This window comes from Sciurus carolinensis, chromosome X, assembly GCF_902686445.1.
Source record: "Sciurus carolinensis chromosome X, mSciCar1.2, whole genome shotgun sequence".
In the NCBI taxonomy this organism is placed as follows: domain Eukaryota; kingdom Metazoa; phylum Chordata; class Mammalia; order Rodentia; family Sciuridae; genus Sciurus; species Sciurus carolinensis.
In genome coordinates this window covers 109,205,668-109,232,365 of record NC_062232.1, presented here as the reverse complement: position 1 = coordinate 109,232,365, position 26,698 = coordinate 109,205,668, and the positions used below count along the sequence as shown (strand labels likewise).

The 26,698-nt window shown below is 43.9% G+C and overlaps 2 protein-coding genes across 5 annotated transcripts in view; one reads left to right on the top strand and one right to left on the bottom strand.

The window, feature by feature from the left end:
• Positions 1–10,474: 10,474 nt before the first annotated feature.
• On the bottom strand, positions 10,475–21,855 carry Rab33a (RAB33A, member RAS oncogene family). The gene is made up of 3 exons (XM_047535561.1): positions 21,654–21,855; positions 20,742–21,038; positions 10,475–11,039 (listed from the first exon to the last, which is right to left on the bottom strand). Exons 2-3 carry the CDS (start codon positions 20,997–20,999, stop codon positions 10,584–10,586), a joined length of 714 nt encoding a protein of 237 aa, XP_047391517.1. The 5' UTR covers positions 21,000–21,038; positions 21,654–21,855; the 3' UTR covers positions 10,475–10,583.
• Positions 21,856–25,696: 3,841 nt separating this feature from the next.
• The window catches only part of Aifm1 (apoptosis inducing factor mitochondria associated 1), a 36,220-nt gene continuing 35,218 nt past the window's right edge, over positions 25,697–26,698 (top strand). For 2 of the 4 annotated variants that reach the window (XR_007106363.1, XM_047535560.1), the window contains exon 1: positions 25,698–25,947. Coding sequence is in view for 3 of the 4 variants with exons in the window: in XM_047535560.1 (XP_047391516.1) it covers positions 25,842–25,947 (106 nt within the window). In the remaining variant the exon portion in view is untranslated. Of the gene's footprint in view, positions 25,948–26,698 lie in introns of all 4 variants that reach the window. The other 2 variants (XM_047535559.1, XM_047535558.1) reach the window with 2 other exon arrangements.

Here is a 26,698-nt window from a genome sequence, read left to right as displayed (position 1 = left end):
GGGTACAGCTTTGTGTTCTTCCATAGAATTCTATTTCTTATACATCAGAATTTTTTTCTTAAAAAGATAGTACTCTTTTTTTAACTTTTTTTCAGATGTTGATAGACCTTTTTTAATTCATTTTTTTATATGTGGTGCTATGAGAATCGAACCCAGTGCCTCATATGTGCTAGGCAAGCACTCTACCACTGAGCCACAACCCCAGCCCTATAATACTCTTTATTAAAAGTTTTAAAATATACATATAATACTCTTAAAGTTCTGTGCCCCGTAACATCATTTTAATTTGTTTAAATATTTAAACATTTTAGTCAGTATTAAGCTTATTTACTATAGGCTGTTACAGTTGTGATTTAATTGGTGCTAATGAATTTTATCTTCACACCCTGATCCCTCTTTACCTTCAGGCTGTCCTGAAGTTTTTTCATCTCATTCAGAAATACCCATCTCTTGCATACCTATATACTGGCTTTTTGTTTCAGCTGAATAAAAGTTATAATTTGTTCAGTTTCAGTTTATTACCATTGTTAGAAAAATAACCACTGATAGGTTTAGATTCTTGCCCTTTGTTTTGTCACATGTTGACAACATAACTTCTTCAGTCTTTATTTGTTCATATTATACTTATTGAGCATTTACTATGTACCTGCCACTGTTCTAAGTGTTGGAAATACAGACTGAAATCTACCCTCATGGGGCTTACATTGTAGTGGTGGGGGGAAAGATGATAGAACCTAAATAAGTACATGTGCAAATATGTAGCAGCAAATCCCACTATTAATGTATAATTATAGTGTATCAATAAAAATAAATTTTAAAAATAAACAACCTACATAACTAAAAAAAAGAAAATTTCATAGTATGCTAAATGGTGATCTATAGAGAAAAATTAAGTAGGGAACAATAGTAAATATGGATTGGGGGTTGGGTGGTTGCCATTTTAAATTTGGTTATCAAGGTAGGCCTCCCTGAGAAGACAACATTTGAATAGACTTGAAAGAGATGAGAAAGTGAGGCACTTGGGTATCAGAAGTACAGTCCAGAAAAAAGGAGCAAGTGCGAAAGCCCTGAAGTAGAAATTGAAAACCTCATATGCTGCTGGTACAAATGTAAAATGGTCTGCAACTATAGAAAACACTTTTGTAGTTGCTCAAAATATTAAGTATAGAATTACCATGGGACCCAGCAGTTCCATTCCTGGGTGTATAGTCAGAAGAATTCAGCCAGGGTTGGTGGACACCCATAATCCTGGTGACTCTGGAGGCTGAGGCAGGGGGATCACCAGATTCAAGGCCAGCCTCAGCAATTTAGTGAGACTGTGTTTCTAAAAGAACTGAGGATATAGTTCAGTGGGAAATGTGCCCCTGGGTCCAATCTCCAGTACCACACAAAAAAAAAGAATTTAAAGAAGAGACACATACCAGCACATGTGTGTTCATAGCAGCACTATTCACAATGACCAGAAGATGGAAACAGTCCAAATGTCATCAACAAATAAAGGGATAAATTGTGGAATATCCAATGGAATATTATTAAGCCATAAAAAGCAATGAAGTACTCATAAATCCTGCAACATGTGGACCTCTTAAACATGTTAAGTGCAAGAAAAAGTCACTAAAGATCACTTGTTTTATGTACTACTTATGTGAAATATCCAGAATTGGCAAATTCATTCAGACAGGCTGATTTGTTGTTTCCAGCAATTGGAGAAGCAGGGTATGGAGAGCACCTGCCTAATGGGTGTGGGACTTTATTTGGGGGTAATGAAAATATTTTAGAACTAAATAGAAATGGTTGCATGATAGTGTGAATGTACTGTCACTAAATCATTCACTTTAAGATGGTTAATTTTATGATATGTGAATCTCATATCACTTTTTAAATTAAACTGGGAATATAAAGGAAACCTCCTTAACCTAACCTAATAAAAATCTGTAGTTAACATGATTATGATGGGAGAAAGGGTTGGCGAGAAGGCCCTGATGCAGGCTCATGCCTGGCTCATAAAACATAATAAGGGGGCTGATGTTGTGGCTCAGTGGTGGAGCACTCACCTAGCATGTGTGAGGTCCTGGGTTCAATCCTCAGCACCACATAAAAATAAATAAATAAAATGAAAGGTCTTGTGTCTACCTACAACTAAAATTATATATTAAAGAAAAAACAAGAAGACTGATGGCACTGCAGTAGATCTGGAGGCTAAGGGGTGGCAGATAGGAGACAGCCTGGGAGGTCATGGGGACCACGTAGCACAGAGCCTTACAGGCAATTTAAAGTATTTAGTTTTTTTTTTTTTCTGTTTTGGGAAGCCATTAGTAGATTTTGAATGGGGTAATACAAATTATACCTTGACAAACAATGAAAACAAAAGTCCTCTTGGAAGGTTGAAGCAGGAGGATCACAAGTTCAAAGTCAGCCTGGGCAACTTAGACCCTGTCTCAAAAATTAAAAAGGGCTGGAAGTGTAACTCAGAACTAGATGTTTTCCTGGTAATCAAAAGGCGGGATCAGGTAGAGAAGTATGAATGTTCTTCAAATTTCTAGTTATTTTGAGAATAAACCAGGCTTACTTTCAAACAAGGAATGTTGATGAATAGGATAAAGAATCATTTTAGCAAGCTATGGTGATGCACCCCTGTCATTCCAACTAGTCTGGAGACTGAGGCAGGAAAATCACAAATCTGAGGACAGCCTGGTCAATTTAGTGAGACCATCTCAAAATTTAAGAAGAGCTGTGGATGTAGCTCAGTGGTAGAGCATTTTGTCAAGCATGAGTAAGACCCTGGGTTCAATCCCCTGGACCTCAAAAAAATTTCTCAAGTACAGTCTTAATAGAATCACTCCAAGCTGCTGTCTTGAGAAAAAGCTGCATGCAACCCAAGGGTGTAATTAGGGTTATAATAATCCAGATGGGAGATGATGGGGGCTTAAACTAGGATGGAAAGAGCGCCGGATAAGTGACTCAATTTGGGGTATGTACTGAAGGTTGGACCAACAGATTTTGTTGATGGTTTCAATGTAAAGAGAGAAAGAAAATGTGGGGGACAGCATGGCCATTAGCCTAATCAACTGGAAAGAAAGTGTTGATATTAACTTACACATAGAAGACTTTTAAAGAGAGCATATTTGCAAGAGAAGATTAGGACTTTGGGACATGTTTGATTTTGAGATACTTATTAGTTATCCAAGTGTCATAAACATTTGGATATATGAGTTTAAGGAAGAGTTCCATACTCTCAATAACATTGAATTTATTTTAAAAAAATACAAGACTATATGAGACCACCAAGGAATAGAGAAAATAAAGTCTGCAGACCAAGTTTTGGAGCCTTCAGACAATAAGAGGTTAGGAAGATGAAAACGAATCAGCAAATAGAAACTGAGAGGCCAGTAGTGTGAGAGGAACACCAGAGAAGTGGCTGTGTCTGGAAAATTCCAAGTGCCCTGTTTGTAAACCATGGATGCTAACTTGTTCTAGAGTTTTTGGATTCTGTGATTCTATTTTGGTTATACCTACACATCACTTACAATTTGTTGTTAGGAGAAAATGAATTCTGAATGGTAATCATTTAACAGTGTGTATATGTCAAAATATCACATTGTACATGTTAAAATTTATAACTTTATTTGTTAATTATACCTCAGTAAAGTTGGAGGAAAGAAAGGGCCATATACTACTATTCCCAACAACAGAAACAAGACACTGAGAAGTGAATTATCCCAATTACTTGTAGGCACAGTTAACTCTACATGGACTCTCATTAAAGTAACACTTTGACTTCTGTAAAATAAGGTATCTAGATCTAGAACTAATGTCCATACTTTATAAATTGGCTGCATAGCACAGTGGTAGAGTGTGTATTTAGCATGTGCAAGGCCGTGGATTCAATTTCAAGCACAAACACATGTACATTTACAGAAATTCACACCCAGAAATCTTGATTACTTATCCAATACTATTAATTTTTTGAAATTCAATACTATTAATTTAATGAAAATATGTAATAGCAGTAGTAAAGTAAGTGTGTCCTTTTGTCAGACTTTGAAATGATTAATATATATATATATATATATATATATATATATATATATATATATATCTTGTGCCAGGTACTGTGGCATATGCCTATAATCCCAACAACTTCGGAGGCTGAGGCAGGAGGATCAAGGCCAACCTGGGCAATGTAGTGAGAACCTGTCTCAAAATAGAAAGGACTGGAGATATAACTCAGTAGTAGAGTGTTTGCTTAGCATGTGTGAGACCCTAAGTTCAGTTTCCAGCACCACACTCACACATTGTAAGATTAAATTCAGAGGGCCACAATACTTTATTGCTGGGAAATAGATTAAGTGCAAGGAACCAAGTTGAATCCAGGCTTGGCATAAAGTTCCTTTCCTTTCCTTCCCCTTCTCCTTCCCCTTCTCCTTCCCCTTCTCCTTCCCCTTCCTTTCCTCCTTCTTTCTTGTCTTTTTTTGTGTGAGTGTGCTGGCAATTGAACAAAAGGGTGCTTTACCACTGAGCTGTATCACCAGTCCTTGTGCTTTTTGATTTTGAGACCAGGTCTCACTAAGTTGCTGAGGCTGACCTCAAACTTGTGATCCTCCTGTCTCAGCCTCCTGAGTCATTTGGATTACAGGCGTGCACCATTGCACCCCCAGCAAAGTCCATCTCTCATCTAATTCAACTGCATCATGACTTGGGGGAATCTCTGTGTTCCCAATGTATCAGGCCTACTTAATTCCTTGGCTTCCCAAATACATCTCCCTGTGCAGGTGAGGTGCTTTCTCAGTATCTCCCCTTCTGCCCTCCTACTGGGCTTGTAGTTCTAAACAGGGTTCTCAAGCTCCCCTCAGGAGAATTCAGCCCTCATGATTGGGCAGAGGTAGTTTCAGGACACCCTCAGCCCATTTCCCTATTTATTTAGGTACCAGGGGTGCTTAATCACTGAGCCACATCCCCAACCCTTTTTATGTTTCATTTTGAGACAAGGCCTTGCTACGTTTCTGAAGCTGGCTTTGAACTTATGATCCTCCTGCCTCAACCTCCTGAGCTGCTGGGATTAGACATGTGCCACCACACCCAGCCCATTTTCTTTTATAAGAGTAACATTCCATTTCCAGGTGTCTCAGTGCCCAAATAAGGACTAGGATTATTTCCTTGAGAAAATGCTCAGTACTGCCGTGCATGGTGGCACACACCTGGCTCTCGGGCCTGAGGCTAGAGGATCGTGAGTTCAAAGCCATCCTCAGCAAAAGTGAGGCACTAAGCAACTCAGTGAGACTCTGTCTCTAAATAAAATACAAAATATGGCTGTGGATGTGATTCAGTGGTTGAGTGTCCCTGAGTTCAAACCCCAGTACTCACCACAAAAAAAAAAAAAAAAATGGAATGCTCAGTACTGGTCAGAAAAACTTCAGGTAAACACTGTTGCCTTCACTAATCTTACCAGCAGGAGGCGCATGGCAGACGTGCAATCTCTTCATTGTATTAATCCTGTCTCTTGCCTTGCATCCAGAGTGGTACTCAGTTTGAAAAAGTGTTTATACTCAGGTTTGGTCTTCAGTTGTCTCTTGTAGTTAAGAGGCTCTTACCTACTAGTTTCAGGCAAACAGCCCAAGGACAATGGGCGTAACAGGAACAGTTTCATTTATTCTATTTAGAGCCTGAAAGGATCTACCTCACTAGATTGAGTTCCCTGGTCGTGCAGCTTATCCTGAGATTCACACAGCTAGTTTTGAAGCTCTGACTCAGGAAACAGTTTCTGATTCCTGAGGGTTAATACCACACACACACACACACACACCTGGAGGCACAGCAGAATCATCTGTGGACATTTTTTAAATGCAAATTTGCTGCCCCCATACATCACAGTGGTTGGGGCTGGTGCCCCAGGAATGTTTGTTAACAAGTGCCCCATAGATTTCCTGAAGTTGGCTATGAACCAGCATTTGGCAATCATTAGTCCAAAGGTATCTCTGGGATCCCCATCTCAGTCCTGATACCCCAGCACCAACTTTTAGGAGCATGTACAGGCAACAGGGCTTAGAGTCAGAACAAGATTGTAACTTAGGTGGCTGCTCCCTTTGAATTGTGCTGACATCTTCAGGGGTATTTAGGTGGTTCAGGACAGTAGGTCAGCTTTTCAAGAGGGAACAAGGCCCCTTCCAGTGAAGTGATGAGGTATGATCAGTGGAGAGGGGCCTCTATGAAGCAAGACAGCAACTCTGTCCCCCAGGTGTTATGAGAGAGTAAATGCTGGCCTCTGTCTGCATCTCTGGGTCAGAGTTTCAGAAGAAGCCGGGCCTTGCTTTCCAGGGAGTTCTCAGCACACGTCCACACCCTCCCCACCCCCAGCATACACTCAGGTGGGCTGCATCTCTTCTGAGGGTGTACCTTCAGCTGTTCTGGGCTGGGGATTCCTCCTGGCCCTGCTGTAGGCAGCGGTGCTCAGAGCAGCTTCTGGCTTTGGGCTCTCAGACTGCAGGACCCTGCAGAGAGCATGTTGGGCCTCACTGAGTTGGCCGGAACAAATCCTCAGGCTGGACCTGGGGGCCTGAGCAAATGAGCAGATACTGGGGGGAGGGACAGCTCTGGAGGGCTGTTAGCAAGATTTTGCCCCAAAGCCTGAGCAGCAGAGTCCTGATGGCTGTGTGGTCCCAGCTATTGTGCAAGGCAAGGACATTTTAGGGACTCCGTTTGACCCAGAACTGACACTTCAGTCAGCCAATCAGGCTTCTTGGAGGTATCTGGTCAGTGCATCATGTTCTTGCTTATAAAATAGAAATCATCGTCCCTACCTCATAGGGTTAAAGAAGCATTAAATGAGATAATGAATGTCAACACAGTGCCTAGCACATAATAAGCATTTAAATATTAGTTGTTATTCTCCTGGTTCTGTACTGTGATACAAGCAAAGATCCCAAGGTTACAGGTCTAGATAGTGAAGAACTGTAGAGGATAGAGAGTGGCCTTCATGGTTAATTGCACAAACAGTGATGCCAAATGAGGAACCTGGAAGCACCTACTTCCTTTGAATGCCTCCACTTCTCTCCATCCTCACAGCAACAAGGTTCTATGGCCTTCTGGGTTTCCTTCTGTCAGGTATGCTTTGGATCCAACCTGTTCCCAAATCCTTTCCCTCAACCTGAGGGATACCTGAGCACCATCGTGCCACCTTCTGTTACCATGAGTCAGTCCTGGGACCTGGAAAGGGACCTTACTAGAACTAGGGTCCCACCTTCCCCTGCATCTTACCCTGTGGAACTTAGGGACCTTGGCAATGGACTGAAGGAGATCTGGGTGGATTCTGGAGGTTCTCAGTTTTCCTGAAACCACAGTGGTGAATCCCAGAACTTTTTGACTGTCCCCAGGTGACTGAAGGAGAACAATCTCATACTGTGGGGAGGAATAAGATCAGGTAGGTAAGACTCAGAAGATACAATGGGCAGGTCAGTGACTACCTGCTGCTCACAGCACAATGACAAGGGCCTTGACAGTCTAGAGGAAGTTTTCAGAGTCTGGTTTTTAAGGTGGGAGCCAGGCAGCATGGAAGTGGCATCCCCAAAGCACACACTCAGGAATCACCCAGAAAGGGGTGTCTGTCTATCTCAGGGGAGCTAAAAAGTGGAGACTTTTCCTTCTTGCAGTTCAGCAAGCCTGCTGAATCTTTCTGAAGGTTACTGAGTCTAGATGGTACTAAAACCCATTGTCTTCTCATTGCACTTAAAAAATCCAAATCCTGCTGGGCATGGTGATGCACACCTGTAATCCCAGTGGCTAGGGAGGATGAAGCAAGAGGATCACAAGTTCAAAGTCAGCCTCAGCAATTTATTGGGGCCCTAAGAAACTTTGTGAGGCCCTGTCTCAAAAACTGATCAAAAAAGGAGGGGGGAACTGGCGATGTAGTTCACTGGTTAAATTCCTATTAGTTCAATTCCCAGTACAAAAACAAAATCCCAGTCAAGGCCACAGAGCCCAAATAGACCTGGCCTTATGTACTTCTCTACCTCATCTCCCACCACTATCTCCCTTGCTTGCTCTATTCCAGCTATACTAGTGCCCTTTCTGTCCCTCAAACCTGCCAGCCTCACTCCTGCCTTGCAGTCTTGGTATTTGCTGTTTCTCCTGCTTGGGGTTCTCATCCCCATGATCTCACATATTTGCTTTTCCTCATTCAGTTCTCAGCTCAAATGTTCTCTCTTCAAAGAAGCCTTTTGTGACCTCGCTATCTGTTTCCCTCCCCAAGTTTACCCTGTTTTATGGCCCTTGGAGTCCTTGTCACTCTCTCAAATGATCTCTCATATATCTCATTTCTTGTTTAGTGTCTGTCTCCTTTCTGACAGCAGGATTTCACTTTCATGTATACTTTATATGTATCTCTGGGGCTTAAAATAGTGGCACATAGTAGGTCCATGGTAAATATTTGTTAACTGCCTGAAAGGTGTTGGAGGCAATCCAGGTCAAAGAAGAGGCAGTCCTGGTTAGGGGACTTGGAATGTTGTCATCCTGGTTCTGCGACAGCTGTAAGAGCTCCTGACTAAGTGGAACCAGGAACTAGACCAAAATGTACCCATTAGGGAAGTCACTGAGAGGTGGCCCAGCTGCAGAGCTGGGCCAAAGTGTGCCACAACAGCAGGTTGTGTCCTGGGCATGAAGTCAGCACCTAGAGTCTGAGACAAGGTAATGAGGTGTCCCCTCCAGCAGAAGCATAGTAACTAGGGTTTCATCAGTTAGCATATCAACAGTCAAAAGAACCCCTCCCCTTTTGGTGAGATTCAGGAGCAAGGAATTATGTGCAGACAACTGATAAGACTAGCTCTAACCTGGGTATGAAGTAGGTTCCAAAGAGGAATCCAGGCAGAAGTCAAGAGATGAGAACCAGACCGGGAACTGAGCTGAGCCTAAGGCTAGATGAGCATGGAAGAGGGCTACAGGGATGAGCCAGGCAGGACCAGACAGGCTCTTTGTTTGGGTGGGAAGCACATCTGGTGTGCATTACCCTTTGCTGTCTGGGAGCACAGCCGCATACTCTTAACAGGAAAGAGCTCAGGAACTGCCATCCCAGGACCAATTCACAGTGAGATTCCAACAAGAGGGCCCCCAAAGGAGCACCCCTCCCCCATCTTCCTGGGGCTGTTGAGGATATGCCTTTACTAGCCAGTTTTTATAAGGACCACCCAAAGCTCTCATTGTCTCAAAAGCCAGGCGCAAACAGTTCTCCCCGATGTGCAGGTCCTCCCCAAACTCAGCTTTCCACTAGGGCTCTCTTGGACCAGAATCCCAGTTGTCCTCCCATTCAAACCCAAGGACATTCCTATTTCCCTAATTTTGCCCAGTACCCTCCTCTTTACCAATCAAAACATCACACTTTATTCAATATACACAGTAAGTCCATTTGGTTTTCTGCAAGCCTTCCCTGATGTTGAGTACTTAATACTTTCAATCCCCAAAGTACAACCTTGCACTTGATGTTGTCTAATTCTTGTTCTCAGGTAGTTCTAGTGTTGTACATTTTTCCTGTGACTAGATCATAGGGCCTCTGAACATAGAGAACATGTCCTCTTGTTACATGTATTCCATACCATCCAACAAAGTTCTGGGGGCAACCAGGTGCGGTGGCGCACACCTCAGCAGCTCTGGAGGCTGAGGCAGGAAGATGGTGATTTCAAAGTCAGCCTCAGCAACTTAGTGAGGCCCTAAGTAACTCAGCAAGACCCTGACTCTACATAAAATATAAAAAGGGGCTGGCGATGTGGCTTGTGGTTCAGTGGTTAAGCACCCCTGGATTCAATCCTCAGTACCAAAAAAAAAAAAAAAAAAAAAAAAGGCTGGGAGCATAATAGCTATTTCCTAGCTTCAGCCCTGCCCAATCTAAGAAAGGGCAAGGGAGGACAGGGGTACACCTTTGGTGTCCAAGCCAGCTTGGTGAAAAAAGGGAAGCAGGATCTAACTACTGTGGAAGCAACTGGGCCTGCTGGGCAACCTATACTTTTTATTTTTAAACTTTAGGAAATAAGAAGAGAACAGTCTATCTGGACATCCAAGGCATAGTCCTAGGAAACACTGAGTCCACATTTCCTTTCAAGACTTGTCTACCCTACCGCCTGCTTTGTCTCTCTAGAAAAACATATCTGGCTTATGCACCATTCCCTCTGGGTGTTTCTGCCCACTGATGACACTGAGCAAGAGAATGAATTAGTCCCAGTGAATGATTCAATGAGTATTTCAGGTAGCACGAAAGTCTGGAACGGACTGTGCATGGGCATGAGTATTTCACTCTAGTAGGGCAAGCTGCCTCTTCCACTCGTTGCAATCTGGATTGGCTTTTGGGAGCTGAAGGTGTAGCTCAGTGGTAGAGCACTTGCCTATCATGCACCAAGGCCCTGGATTCAACCCCCAGTAGCACAAAAAGAAAGAAAAAATGTCTTCTGGGAGGAAAGTAAGACATAAAGCCATGTGATAATCTATACAAATTTTATTTTGATATCAATTTGTATGGAAACAAGCAGGTGTCAGCATTATGCAGGCACAGAAAAAGGGAAAGAAAAAACTCCAGTGATAATTTGTATTTACAACATTTGGTTTCAACAAGGACAGGAAGCTTTACTGTTAGCTTCCTGTGGGAACTCCAGTTTCTGCACCTTGCCCTGCTGTCTCTCAGCATCTCGATACAGCAGGGATTTCTGGGCCTTCAATCGGCAAGCCAGGCACATGAAAATTGACTCCACATTCTGGCTCTCTTTGGGGTCCTTGGCTGATGTCTCAAACAAGAGCATGTTGTGGGCATCAGCAAATTTCAGGGCTAAGTTGGAGGGCACCTGAATCTGTTCCCTCAAGTCACACTTGTTGCCCACAAGCACCTTCGGGACTAGTGGGGGCACAGCATGCCCATTGCATTCTTGGATCCACATTTTGAGGTTGGTGAAGGATGTCATCTTAGTGACGTCATAGACAAAGACCACTGCATGCACGTTGCGGTAGTAATGCTCAACCATGCTTTTACGGAAGCGTTCCTGACCTGCTGTGTCCCACACCTGAACCTGGAAGATACAAAAACCCATATGTGGAGTCAGAAAAGGAAACACGAACAGACAAGAGAAAACATGGTTCTGTAGCATAAGAAAATGAGGTTACACGGGCTGGAGTTGTAGCTCAGTGGTAGAGCGCTTGCCTAATGTGTGAGGAACTGGGATCCATCCTCAGCACCACAAAAAAATAAATCAATAAAATATAGGTATTGTGTCCATCTACAATTAAAAAATAAAAATATAAAAGAAAATGTGGTTACAAGCCCTGACACAGGAAGTGGTTCTTGACAGATGAGCAGAATGGACTTATCGAAGTACAGAGAAAAATTTTAGGGTTTGTCAAGTTTTTCTTAAGATTGTTAGTTGAAAACAGAGTTGAAAATCTGAAGGTTTTTAGTTTAAACACTAGGGCATAAATTGGTCAACTTTTCTGAAGGGCATTTTGGCAATATTATCAAGAAATGTTCACAACTCTTGGAATTTGTAATCCTACTTCCAGAAATCTATACAAAAGACATAACAGAGATGTGCTAAAAATTCTGCACAAAGATCTTAATCATGGTGTTATTTATACTTTTTTAAAAATAGGAAACAACCTAAATCTTCACTAGGAAGCAAAAGTATTTATCTATTCAATGAGCTATTATGCAGCCATTAAAAGTAATGTTTCCAAAGAATAAATGGCAAGAGAAATGCTCATGAAGTACAAGGAAAATAATAGATACAAAATTTTTTCAGGATTGGAGGTATAGCTCAGTAGTAGAAAACCTGAGTACAATCCCCAACACCACCCAAAAAAATCATATGCTATTGTCTCAATTTTTAATAAAACAGTAAACATAAATTATGTATGGGAATGAATGGAAATGTATACTTTAGAACATTAGTGATTATTTATGAGCAGTGGGACGGTAGGTGATTTTTTTGTATTTTTCAAATCCTCTACCATAAATATGCATTGCTTTGTTTGGACTTTTTTCTTTTTCTTTTCATTTTTCAGTGCTGAGGATTGAACACAGGGCCTTGTTCATGCTAGGCCAGCACTGAGCCACATCCCCAGCCCTGTTGCATTGCTTTTTAAAGAAAGCAAAGTTAGTGTTAAAATCTCACCTTTCCGCTCAATTTATTTAAGTCACAGGATTTATTCTGCACTTTGGCCTTTGTTTGTTTTTTGTTTTGTTTTGTTTTGTTTTGGTACTAAGGATTGAATCCAGGGGCACTTAACCACTGAGCCATGACCCAACCCTTTTTATTTCTTATTTTGAGACAGGGTCTCGTTAAGTTTCTTGGGGCCTAAGTTGCTGAGGCTGGCCTTGAACTTGTTATCCTCCTGCCTCAGCCTCCTGAGTCACTGGGATTATAGGCATGTGCCACTGTGCCTGGCTGGTTTTTTTTTTTTTTTTTTTTATGAAGACCAACTTATGAAAGAAAAAAAGCTGGTATCAGTAACATGTGCAAAGAAAATGCCCAGGGAATACTCTGGAGTCAATAAATATTCAAACCCAATCTTTTTTCCCTTTATATATCCAATATCTTGGACAAGAGACATTCATGCTCAGAGTGATGGTCCCAATGCCCTATACAATTCTCAGCTATCAAATAAAATTTGATTATGGCCACTAATTGACTACTCTGGCTCTTAAAACGATGTATAGCCTTCGTTTGAAGTTAGTGATCCATAAATATAATCTAGTAAATATAATTGAATCTCTTTGCTAAGTGAAGATCTTACAGGGCCCCAGAGTCATCATTCTGAACATCAGTTTTCATTGTCCTGGATCCCCTTCATCATCCTCTACTGACATGGCCTCCGGTGTCTTCAGCATAACCTTCTGAGTTACCCCTTCTTGTATTTCAGTTTGCATGTCCCTTGGTCAGAACTTCACCTCCTTGCTCCTGGACTACAGTATGCTTTTGATTTCTGGATATATCCACTCCACTTTCTCCTGAATGCTACTTTCAGACTAGCCTTCCAAAATCCAATTGTATCTGCATGTCATCTTATTCTTTAGGAAATTATAGTGGCCCTCTACTGTGTGTGACTTCAAATGGAAAATTTTTTGTCTGTCATAAGTTGACTTTCCCAACCTGGATTCAAACTATTCAGCTAGCTACCCCTTGGTTCATTTCCTCCTCTGTGCCTTCGATCCTGCTAGTCCACCCTTCCACTGTAGATTTGCTTTGCCCTATCCAAATCCCACCCATTCTTGAAGGCTTAGCTCATATCTCCATCTTCTTCCTCAAACTTTCCAAAACTTTTTTTTTTAGCACCAGGGATTGAACCCAGAGGCACTTAACAACTGAGCCATATCCCCAGCCCTTTTTATGTTCTATTTTGAGACAGGGTCTCACTAAGTTGCTGAGGCTAGCCTTGAACTTGCAGTCCTCCTGTCTCAGCCTACCAAGCCGCTGGGATTACAGGCATGAATCACTACATCTGACTACTTTTCCCATTTTCTATTCAGTTCTCTTTTCTTAGGGATTTCTTTTGCATTTTGAGTCTGTATCATACCATTTAGAATATATGTGTGTGTGTGTGTGTGTGTTTTCTCTGATTGTTTTGTCAGTGCTCTGGGCACCTCTCCAGGTATACTGTAAGCAGTCTTTTTCTACATCAAATCACTCACCATCAAGGTTTTCATTATCATCAAAAGCACTGTTGGCCTGAGCCACCAAAACTACAAGCAGTCCGGCAGTCTAGGTATCTGCCAGGGCCATTTCAGAGAGAACATCTGACTTTGGTTACACAGAAAAACCAAAGACCTCAAAGACGGATTTGCTTTTTCAGAGACAAAAGATTTTCATTTCTTCCACCTCTCTGGTGCTCTGCACAGATGAAAGGGGAAGTAGGCTGAGAGAGGACTGGAGGTCATGGGGAAGGGAGCAGGTCTATCCCAGGAATATCATTACCACTTGGCTCCTGATCTCTGCTTCCCACCCCACCCCCAGTAGTCTTAACTCTCCCTCCTGCCTCTGAGTAACGTTGAATCCCTATCATCCCTCAGGCTTGTGGCAGATGCTTTAACACCATGAGCTCAGGACTCTAAAAATACCTGCCACTAGCAGGAACACTGGTGGGAGTGTGTGAGGTGTTTGAGGCTGAGTAAGGTTGGCCGTTTGGCTTTTCTTTGGCTTCCTAATTGTGTACACCACCCAAGTTGCCGGAACTGCAGGGAGGGCCCTCTCTGCTGGAGACCTCCTCTGCCTTTCCAAGGGTATTGCTATCAAGAGCCTCCTTCTGGAAGCTTTTATTTGGAGGCTCAGAATTTCAACAGCAGGCACTGCTCCCAATCCAGCTCTTTATAAACCTCATCTAAGTTATTTGCACCCCTGTCTGTAGTGAGAGGTAAACCTGGAAGCAGGCTGCTCCTAGGAGTGCAGCCTCTGAGCCCTTGGAGAAGGAGCGATAGCAGTCAGGTTCATCAGATATGGGAAATGATCTCTTTGTGTTTGGGGGTTCAGTGTTCCAATTCTTCTCAGCATCCTTATAACCCCTGGCCCCTGTCCTTTCCATAAGTACCACCTCTACCCAGTGCACAGGGCTGAACACAACCCCTTACACACACACACACACACACACCAGATCCTCATTTCTCTCAGAGGGCCAGTGACATATAGTGGAGTCAAACCAACTTGGATGCAGTTCTCAGCCCAAATCATGTATTTGTTGGGTGTTCTTAGGAAAGTTACTTTTACTATCTTCAGTGTCCTCATCTGCATAAATGAAGATAGCAATAGCTATCATGTGAGCAGTAACATTCCTTGTAAGTACATGACATTATGACTAAATGTAGTCATCCCTCATTATCCCCAGAGGCTTGGTTCTAGAACCCTTGGAGGATGCCCAAATCGTGGAAGTTCAAGTCCACTGTACAAAATGGTGTAGTAGTTGTATATAACCTACACTCATCTTCCCATATTCTTTAAATCATCTTTAGATTACTTATAATACCTAGTACAATGTAAATGCTATAAAAATAGTTTTTATAATGTATTATTTAGGGAATAATGACAAAAAAAGTTTGTACATGTTCAATACAGATGCCCTTTTTGGAAAATATTTTTGGGGGCTGGGATTGTGGCTCAGTGGTAGAGTGCTTGCCTTGCATGTGTGAGGTACTGGGTTCGATTCTCAGCACCACATACAAATAAGTAAATAAAGGTTCATCAACAACTAATAAAAATATTTTTAAATTTTTTGTAATTGTAGATGGACAGAATACCTTTATTTTACTTATTTATTTTTATGTGGTGCTGAGGATCAAACCCAGTGCCTCATACATGCCAGGCAAACACTGTGCCACTGAGCTACAGCCCCAGCCCCAGGTGCAATTATTTTTAATAATTTTGCCCCTTGGTTAGTTGGATCCTTGCATGTGAAACCAACGGATATAGAGGGCCAACTGCCTGAGAAGACCAGAACCCCCACCACTGAATCTGGATGGACAACGTATTGGGTGCTATTGGAAAGACATCATTCTAGCTCTTCTCCTTAGTATTGAGTAAAAGACTAAGCAAGTAATTTAACCACCCTCAACTGAGTCTCACTTTCCTCCTCTGCACAATGGGAACTCCTTCTCTCATAGTGGCTGGGATGAGCCAATGAAATAACGTATGAGAAAGAGCTTCTGCAAAATGTAAAGTGCTCTGCAAATATCAGTTGTTATTCTCTGAAAGCCCAGCAGCCCTCCCCATTAGTCTTGCTCCTTGAATCTTTTGGTTCTCACCCTGGAAAGTACAGAAAGCTTGGCTTCTTGAAGCTGAAACAGAGCCAAGGCAAGGGCAGTCCAGTGGGGAGGGAGAGAGAGAGGAATTCAATCAACATGCCATGGGTGAGTGGAGGCAGGTGGGTACCAGAGGAGGGTTGCGGGGCACAGCATGGGGAACTGCCACAAGTAATTTGACCTTTTTTAAGTTGTGGATTGACCTTTATTTTATTTACTTATGTGCAGTTCTGAGGATCGAACCCAGTGCCTCACATGCTAGGCAAGCGCTCTCCCACTGAGCCACAATCCCAGCCCCATTCAAACATTTTTAACCATTTTCCTGGGGCTATCCCTGCCTTTGCAAGTTTTAGCAAGCCCTGCATCCCCTGCACGTGCTCTTAGCTGACATGGGTATTTCTTTTCTCTAGGGAACATATCTTTCTATAGATGAGGCATGAATGTCCTTTTGTTGGAGACTGATGGGGGAGGGTAGAAGTGCAAAAACAGGAGACAAATACATCTGTAACCTTTGGGGGATACCCCAGTGGATGATGGGAAAAGTTTAAAAGAAATCCTTTTTTTAACTAGCTGGACTGTCCCATCTGCATCTAAGATAAACACACAAAGCTGATACAGAATGGCAAAGGAGGACAGAGACAAAGAGAAACACACACAGAAAAAGAAGCAGCCAGGGAGACAGAGACACACACACACACTGATGGATAATTAACCATTAAGCTAACTGGCAGAGGATGGGAGGAAGCTCAGAAGCCCTAAGGAAGACATGATGTCATTCTTACTGCAGGCAGCTTCTGAGGAACACTGAGCCCAGCCTCCATCCATTTGCTACAGTAACCCAGGACAGTGTTTGTTTTCAGTGATCAGCAGAGGAAGAGAAATCCACAATCCTAGGCTGCACCTGCCACAGCCACAACTGACCTGCAGTTTGCCTGACCCTGAGGGCTGGGGCATAAAGGGTACCCAGCCTGGGTGACGAACTGAACTAAACAAGAGGGCTGCTTCCATGAGAATTTATCAAGAATGGCTTAAAAATTAGTTTCTGAGTTTTCCCTCTACTACCTACCCCCTCAACCCTTATGAAATGTTTTCTGAGGCTTTTCCTCATTTTTCTTTTCTTTCTTTCTTTTGTGGTGCTGTAGATGGAATCCAGGGCCTCGCGCATGTTAAGTAAGTGCTCTACCACTACATCCCCAGCCCTGTCCAGTTCTTTAGACTGAGGCAGACTCAATATGGTTTAGCTAAAACTGTAGGTGACAGACACCTAGGGAAGTTCCATCCTTCCTTTCAGGGTTAGGGGATGCCTCCACCCTTCCTAGACTGATGTCAGGCAAAGCTATCAGCTTTCCCATATGATGTCCCTCCGTGTGCTGTTACAGGTAACCTTGGTGGGTTGGATGGACTAGTGGTGACTTATGTGCTCATCTAAGCCTAGTAGCATGATGCATGAAAATAGCACAAGGGAATTAGACTTGAGTTGTAAGCCTGCTCCTGTTTAATCTTGGGCAAGTCTCTTTCCCTCTCTGAGCCTCAGTTTTCTATCTATAAAATGAGTACATTGGATTAGAGAATCTCTAAGTTCTCTTCTGTCTCTGAATATTTTCTAATTCTTATGTCCAAGGTACAAAAAGCAAGACCAAGGAACTCTAAGTGTTCTGGGTTATTTTTCTCCACTGCTGAAAATGGAATTCAGAGCCTCAATCTTGCCAGGCAAGTACTCTTCAGCTGAGCTACAAGCCCAGTCCTGAAGGAGACATCTTGAAGGCTCCTGGGTCCTTGGGTTATATCCCTGGGTCCCAGGTCTAAAAGAGATGGCAAGACTGACTGCCTCCCCCTGAGCACACTCCCCTAACCTAGGGACTGAATATTGCCACCTAGAGCACAGCACAGAGGTAAAGAGCATGGGCTCTGAATCTGGGTTGAAACTCTGACCCCATCATAAGGGAGATAAAAAGATGGTGAAGTGTTTGGGTTTGAAAGTCAAAGACATAAACTTGGATCCATGTGCCTTTGGGCAAATTATTTCATCTTTTCCCACTTTAATCTCCTTATCTGTACAATGGGGATTATAACAGTCCTAATTTCATAGGGTTGCTGTGAGTATCAAATAAGACAATGCATGTGAAGTACCTAGCCTGGGCTCTTGGTTTATTCAATAAACAGAAGTTGTTTATTAGTACTGCCTAATCATTGGAGGTTTTCCTTGAGGTCATTTTCACCAGGAAACTAAATTGTAAATGCTATGATGGATTGGGGGTGGGGTCATAGTGAGAGGAGAGACCAAATGGGGCTTCAATCCCCTAAGGATGGCCCTGGTGATTAAGAGTGTAGCTTCGACTATAGCAAATCAGTCATTCCCCAGTAGGGGCTGTCTTATGCGCTACCCTGGGACACAGGGAGGCAGTCCATGAGAGACCACACCCTACCCTTGGGCAGAGGACAAGAGCTTCCTAAGATTTCTCTACCATTCTCCTGCCAGGGCTGGGATTTTATGACTTGACAGCCTTCTATTGCTGGCTGTGGTCTAGGGCTATCAGCTTGTCACACTGGACTTTTCTCCCTCCCCTGAAGGGGGAAGCCCTTGGCAGTCATCTCTTAGCATGGTTTTGGCACTTGTTCCTTGAGAAACTCCAGGTCAGCCAGAGGATGAGGCAAAATCTTCTCCTATCTAGATCATGTGCCAGCTGCCATGCTCTTCTATCTTCCCACAGACATGCTGGTCTCTCGCCTGCTGGCTTTGGCCTTGATGTTGCAGCAACTTTACAAGAAGCACGTTCACCATCTCCCCATTCCCATACTCCGCCCAGAGTTCCTTCAGAATCTGCCCTCAGAGGGCTCCTCCTTCAGCAGTGTCACAAGGCTTTGTCCTCTTGAAAATATCATCTTCCCAAAAAAGCCCCGTATTAAGCACTTATCTGCACATGGTGTTGTGCTGAGCTGTGTGTCTAGTGAGTCACACTGTCACAGGCTCTACCCTCTGGGAAAAAGTCTGGAATCTTTGGCAGAGGCTGTGAAACCTAGTTGGGCTAAGCACAAGGGTATTAGAAGGGAAGAAAATTTTTAATAATCTCCCCAAGGCCATTGGGTAGCAAATGGGATCCATTCTTCACCTCCCATTCCTCACTTTCACACTTCTTTCTCCCTTCTCCTCTTCTCCCCGCCAGACTCCCTAATACTTCCTTTATCCTCCACCCAAACTTCAGATGAATTTATTTCCCCACTTTTAAATCCAGGGTATCATCATTTAAGGATTTTTGAGGGTTTAAGAGCCCATCCACATATTTCCACTTTGGGGAAAAAAGCATATTTTAGACATTACAGAACAGAATCTTACAGCCTTACATTAAAGAAGCTAGACACACTAGAGAAAGTCCTAACCATGCAAACATCAACATGAGAGCCCCAGGAAAAGATAGGGATGGTTAACTACCATGACTTTAAAAGGGTATGAAGCAATTTCCCCACAAAATGCAAGGAGAAAAAAGATTGCAAGTTCAAAGAATACTCTATCTTTCTGACCCTAGTACTCTGCCTTATCAATACTGAGCTGCCCATCTTCCTGCCATCTAGCGCCTTGACCTGGTTTCCAAAGCCATTTGAAACACATTCATTTCAGCCGGGCATGGTGGCTCATGCCTGTAATCCCAGGGACTTGGGAGGTGGTAGGATTGCAAGTTCAAAGCCAGTCTCAGCGATTTAGGGAGGCATTAAACAACTTAGCAAGACCTTGTCTCAAAATACAAAATAATAAGGGCCGGAAATGTAGTTCAGTGGTTAAGGGCCCCTGAGTTCAATCCCTGGTACAAAAAGCAGTTCATTTTAATAATTAAGGAGTCTTGCATATTTGGGAGTGTTTCATCAGTCTCCCGTTTTGCTCAGTCCTCCTCTCCACTTCACCAAGAACAGTGGCCTTGCAGTTTCTTTGAATGTTTTACCAGCAAGAGGTTTTCCTTCAACCATAAGCTCAGGAAATGGCCAACTGTGAGTCCAGAGGGTCTCCAGTGTCCCTAGTGCCTTTTTAGGAGCTTCTTTTCCCGCCATCCTGCCCCCCTCTCCTCCTATGGCAAATTGCCCTTGCCATGTCCTCCCTCCTTTCACCCTTTGCACATTGACATATTTCTGTCCTATTGAGTCTCTGCCTTTTCTGAACTAAACAAATGATCAGACAAGAATATTTGTACTTAGCCTATTTGATAAACTAATGGGGAACAAGCACTTTCCTTGACCCTCAGTTAAGGTGCTGAGCAGTTTTTACAAAGGCCTTCTGAACAATACCAACAGAATGAGTAATGGGCAGTTCACTAGGTACCCCCCAGACAAGTAAAGAAAATATCATTTGAGAAGGACTATTACCAAAGAACAAGTTTTGCCAATTTTAAAGGGCCAGCAGGTGACCCAGTCTCAATCTTTAAAAGGGTTCATGGCTTTGTGCCATAACCACCCCACTCCACCCCAATCCCAACTCAGCCCTAACACTGACTAATAAAGTGCAATTTTAAATAAAGCAGCTTTCATTCTCTGTGGATTTCCAGCATTTCCTCCCCTCTGATGCTTAGCAAAAGTGGTGTTTTTTGCAGCCTATTGGCACTCAAGAGGTAAAAGAGACTTCAAGATTGTGTAAAGTGCTTTGGGATCCATCCCACAGACTAGAGCCAAGGGATGCCTCCTGCCTCCCTCTGCCCACAGGTGCCGCTGCTCCCGCTCAGCAGGTCAGGGTCAAGGATGAAATCAAACATGCTTTTCCTGGCAGCAGCTGTCAAGCAGGGGCAAATAGTAAGAATGCAACCACTCCCACTTGCCCTAAAAAATTGGGTGAGGTGGGGACCAGGCTAGTGAGAGAGAGGAAAAGGGATGAGGAAGTGTGGAGGGTCTTGGGGCTCAGCAAGGTCGATGCAGCCAAGGCTGGACATTTAAAACCACTAGAGCTATACCTCAGGCAAAGCCCCTTCCCCCTCCTCCCTCCCTTCCCAGACCTGACCAGCCGGATCACCTTGATCTTCTCGCCCTCGATTTCCACGGTTTTCTCCCTGAAGTCCACACCGATGGTGGCTTCAGTCTTGTCCGGGAATGTTCCCCCGCAGAAACGGAAGGTCAGGCAGGTCTTGCCCACGTTGGAGTCCCCAATCACAATGATTTTGAAGATGCGAATCTGCACGTACTGGTCCAGGGATGAGTCGAGATCCAAGGATGCTAGGCCAGCGGCAGAGGCGGGCTGCAGGTTCCCATGGCCCAGGATGGGCTGCGCCATCTCCCTGGGACCGGACGGGGCCCCAACCCCCCTCGAGGGCTCCACACAAAGAAAACGGCCACGTTAGTGCGCTCGAGGCAAGCGAGCTTTGTGCGTGTGTGTGCGTGTCTGTGAGTGTGTGTCCGCCCGTGTGTGCGTGCGCCGGCAACGTGTGTGCGCGCGCGCGAAGGGGGTGCCTCTCGCCCTAGGCCCCCTCCTCCTCCAGCGCACCCTCCTTACAGCTCTGAGGCACCAACACAAAAGCCAAGGAGAGGAGAGATGGAGGAGAGTGAACAAACCGCGAGCCTTCTGCCCATGTGTGCCCTAGGACCGGACGCCAGGGCATTTGATCCTGTGCCATGCCTTTGCATAGATCCTCCCCTGTCTGGACCCCAGGGACACACCGGAGGGAGGACGACTACTGAGGAAAGGAAGGGGGTGGGGAGAGTGGCACACACCGCCCCGGCGTAGTCTTCCTTTCTCCCTGCTCCCATTTGTCTTATAGGTTTTAAGCTCCCACCCCGCACCCCCTCCCCGCTTGCCTGGAGCGCACAAAGTCAGTCGGCAGGGAGCATAGCTGGGGAGGACAAAGAGAGCTGCACCCTAAGGCATCACTGGAGCACTTTGGCTTCAGTGCAGCCAACTCAGGGGTGGGGGTGAGGGTGTCAGAGATACCTCTTTCACTTCGGGAGCGGCAGGCAGCTGCGCCACTCCTCCTTGGTCCACTCTCTCTCCCCCAACACCACCACCACCACCAAGCCTTGGGATGAAGGGATGCTCTGTCTTATTGAGTAAGCAGGTGCTCTGGCGGAGACCAAGGAGCCAGGGAAGGCGCTGCCAAGACACGCAGTGGGTTGTAGGGGGAGCCAGCGCAACTGAAAGAAGGGAGATAGGGGGTGCGGATGTGCGTGTGTAGGGGGTGTTACAGTTTCTGTCACAGACTTGCCAGATGTAGGGGGGCGCGTACCAGGCGCCAACCTCCCCTCATCACACCACGAGCACCCATCCTCTGAATGTTCAGGAGAGCGGTTCCCATTGGCTGCCGCAGTCGGTTGTGTTTGGCTGGCCAATGGGGAAGGCCCGCAGCGGGAGAGGGACGTACAGAGGATAGGGGAAGAGGGGGAGTTGGTGGTGGCAGCTCCAGGAAAAGGGGATTTTGTTTCTGGGGCTAGCCATTACAGGTCCAGGTGAGGGATCTTAGGACGTGGCATAAGTTCCACAGTGCCTTGCATTTGTGAGCCTTAAATATAACCATTAATCCTTCCAGGATGACAGAGTTTCAAGGAGAATTGGGAATCCCTAGGAGGGTTCACTACCCCCTCTGCAACTGAATGTAGAACAAAGTGGTTGGGTCTAATTTGCCAGAAGCCTAGATTATGCTTGGAAGCTGATAAATGAACACAACTTTCTTATGGTATTAGAGGGCAGCTTCCCAAAGCTTATTAATCATCACACATCTTGGTCAAGACTCATATTCCCTCTTCTGAAAGTGATTTGCAGGTTCATAATGTGTTTGAAATCAACTTTCCTGGGGTACAATTTGCATACAATAGAGAGCACCCATTTTATATTTGCTTTAAAGAATACTCCTCCCTACATTTCATAGGCTAAGGTGACAGTGACATATGCCAATAGCACCAACATATGAGATATTGATAATACCATCAAGGATTCCAGCTGCACACATAAGCTGACATCTTATTTGTATGTGAGTCTGAGCTTCAGGAAGAGACAAATGTGACTAAATCCATTCCCACCAAGAGAAAAACAAATCAGCGTATGTATCAGTGATATGTCTGTGAGCAAAATGGAAGTGACTACTCAGTTAAGTTTCTCAAAATGGGGTCCTCTAGTTATTAAATGTATTAACTGAGTTAGCAGATATATTTATAGCTAACCCCTTTATCATATATGTGGGTCACCCATTTCTAAAACCCTGGATCATACTATTCAACGTTAAAACCATCCAGAGAAGGAATTAATCTTAGTTGGCTAATCCAAGGTCATCATCCTGAATACCAATCACCATGCTACAGCATATCAATCACCATTACACAGTATTTTGGTGATCTTTACCTATAGAATAGCTGTAAAAGGGAAGGGAAAGAGAACATTGGGCACGCCATGTACATATAGTGGAAAGGGTCTTTGCCAACTCATACCTAAAATTAATGCTAGCTTCCTAAGAAATATAAAAATAAGCATTATAACCATGTAAGATTATTTAGATGTATGCTTCTGGCAAAACTTGTTACTTGAGTCTACCTTTGTAAGGCAGAGATATTGATTTCTGGGAATATGGTATTTTAAAATGGGCTTTTTAGTCAGGCAAGGTGTCAGTAATCCCAGCAACTTGGAAGGCCAGCCTGGGCAACTTAGTGAAACCCTGTCTCAAAATAAAAAAATAAAAAGGGCTGGGTTGTAGCTCACTAGTAGAGTGCTCCTTGGTTACATCCCCAGTACTGCAAAATCAAAACAAAATGGGCTATTGTCCTAATAAAAAGGGGTGTGTTACTTGTGTGGTACAAGATATTGGGGGGCTTTCAAATAAGATTTTTGGAATCAGTTTGATGGGTAGTTTGCTTTTTTATAAAATGTAAAATATAGTTTTTAATTAAAAGGACAAGAAAACTACCTCATTGCTTTTGTTGCAAAACTAAATGTGCTTTACAAATGCTTTTTAATTTTGGATCATTGAATTCTTTTGAATTTATGTGGTTGTTTCATGAGACCCTGATTGTCACGATATTGGCAGTGTTTTCCAACACCTTTTTCCACCAACAGAAGTGATCAACTCTGTATTTAATCAATCCATGTTTATTATCATTTTCATCATTATCTTGTTGCTGTTAAGAGATGGGAGTCTCATTGTCCAGGCTGGCCCTGAACTGCTGGGCTCAGCCTTCTGAGTATATTATTGGTTTTTAGATATATCAATAGACAGCAATGTATGTAAGGCTTTTTTTTTTTTCTTTTTTTTTTTTTTTTTGGCAGTGCTGCGGATTGAATCCAAGTCTTCCCCAGCCCCACTGTAAGGCCTTCAAAATATTAAATAACTATAAATAATTTCCTTATTCTGGAGTTGTTTTTTCAATATTTATCTGTAGGTAAAATGTCACCCATTGACTGTACTTCTGAACACCGATCTAGTCTTGCTGAATGGATAAGGAAACCCTGGATAATTTTCATCCAATAAAGATTGCTTCCTGGGTTAAAAACTTCTTAAAACAATACCTGTAATTTCACTTCCTGTTATCATTCAACAACAACAAAAAAAATAACTTCATCACCTACAAAATTAGGACCAAACTCTTCTGCCAGTTCAAATCTTGACCCACCACCTGTCCTTATCACTGCTTCCTAGTACAGTTATGTACTGTCATTGTCCCACAAAAGTGTGCTGGATTTTGCTTTTCATACCTCGAGACCTTTTAATTTAATAAATAGCCTGGTGCTTGCTCTAAGACACTTTACAAATATTGGTTCATTTAATATTCCTAATGCCCCTGTGAGACTGGTAGATGAGGAAAGTGAAATCATTAAGTGACTTGCCCAAGTGGACCAGCCAGGATTCAACCTGGGTTCCTATGGATCCAAAGTCAACATGCTTAGCCAATAAAAATGTTACCTTTGGTCCCAATGTATTCGCCACCTGAAATATCATTTCTCCTCCTTCACCATTTGAACGTTACTATTTCTCCTTGGAGAGATACAACTCCAATAACACTTTCACACGAATTTTTTCCTTAGTGATTCCATCCCAAGCTCTTCTCTCTTGCTCTGGCACGGTGCCACATAGGATTATTATTTAAATGACCAGAATCTGTCGTTTCCCCAACTAGACAGTAACCATTTCCAATACGTTTTATATCCAATTAGAGTAACTTTCGTAGTACACCCCAAGAGGCAAGTGCTCAATAAATATGTTAAATTAAGGGGATATATTTTCTAGATACAGTCAAAAAAAAGTTACTTCCCGATTTGGCTTATACTTTGCAAAGTCAAAATACCTACTTAGAGTCAGCCCCTCACCCTACTCCTCCCACAACTCAAAGTCCTTTCTGGGAAGCACAAACTTTTACCAGCCTCCTGCTCTCAAGCGCAGAAGCCATAATAGCACGAGACTATCCGCTGCACCTTGTACAGTGTCTAGAACATAAAAAGGCACAGTATAAAACTGGTAAGGGGAAAGAGAGCGTGTGACGATTACTAGTCCCGGAAACAAGTTGGGTGGAAAAAAGAGCGAGAAACTTGTAAAAAACGGAAGCACGTTCCGGATCTGGGAAATCAAGGGTCCAGTTTCGGACCCATGGAAAGACTGGAAGTGGATCACAGCAAGAGAATCCGGAAGGGTTAAGTGCCTAGTAACCTAAAACAGAAAAACAATACGGTTCAGGGGTCAGCGGGGTGCTGTTATCAGTTCCTGTCACCGACACAGCGGCGGTACCAGTCACAGCCGGTAGGCAAATGGCTCCACCGGCAGCACCTTAGACAAATCTCCAAATTCGCTCGCCCCAACTCACTCCCACTAACTCTCAGAAACTTGCTAACCCCAGCCAGAGCCCGGGTCTTTACAAAGCGTGCGTGCACACAAACGCGTGCGCAAATCCTATTACCTTGCGGACCAATCGCACTGCGATGCTGAGTGCTACGCCTGCGCAGTAGGGCTCTGGTCGCAGTTCCCAGTTCCTGGCTCTGGCGGGCGGGCTTCACTGTCCAATGTCCACCCGCAGCTGCGGGGAGGAGCCTGCGTAGTGTGCGTGTGAAAGGAGGGGGGAGCGCACCGCGGCCCGTGGTGTTTGACCCGGCCGTCGGTGAGTGAGAGGAAAAGGAAGGAGGAGGTCCGGAGTAGCGGTTGCCGAAATGTTCCGGTATGGAGGCCTTGCGGCGGGTGCTTTCAAGCAGAAATTGGTGCCCTTGGTGCGGACGGTGTGCGTCCGAAGCCCCAGGCAGAGGAACCGGCTCCCAGGTGACTGACTGACCCATCCCGGGCAGACCCCACCTCGATATCCAAGGGCCTGGGTGTCATAGGCTACCCATTCCTCACAACGCTCCCCTACCCTTCGAAAATGTTACGCTCACTGTCGCGTTAATTCCAAATTGGCGGGATACAAACCCTGAGTTTGCAGAGGAGTCTGCATAGCCGTGCCGACCTGACCTTCAAGAGATTTGAACCCCAGTAGTCGGCTTGAGGCCTTTTCTGGGGAGGGTTTTCTGTTTAGGGATTACAGAAAAACTGGGCATCTCATTGTCCACCCCAGTCTTCTTGCCACCCCACCTCGCCTTTTTGAAGCAATGAGGTCAAGTAAGACAAATCATTTACTGGTGGTGAGACTTTAAGCAGGACATTAAAGTCATACGCCTAAGTTTCCTGTAAATGAGGTTAATACCTGCTCTACCTTCCAAACGCAGATGAGATCTATAGATTTGTATGCCCTGTGAAACAGAAACGGTTTAATGCAAAGTGTCAATCTGTTGTGCACCGGACACCAAAAGAATTGGCTCAAAATTAATTTGAGATACCTGGTCAGTTTAATTCTTGGTGGTGGTTAATGCTTCAGAGAGAGTTTGCAGAACACATTGTATTTGTCCTCCATGAATTAAGTTCATCAAACTTTAGAGCTGGAAGGGTTTTTTTTTTTTTTTTTTTTGTGGTAACATTCAACCCACTCATTTTATGGATAATAAATTGAGGCACAGAGGTGAAATTACTTGCCCAA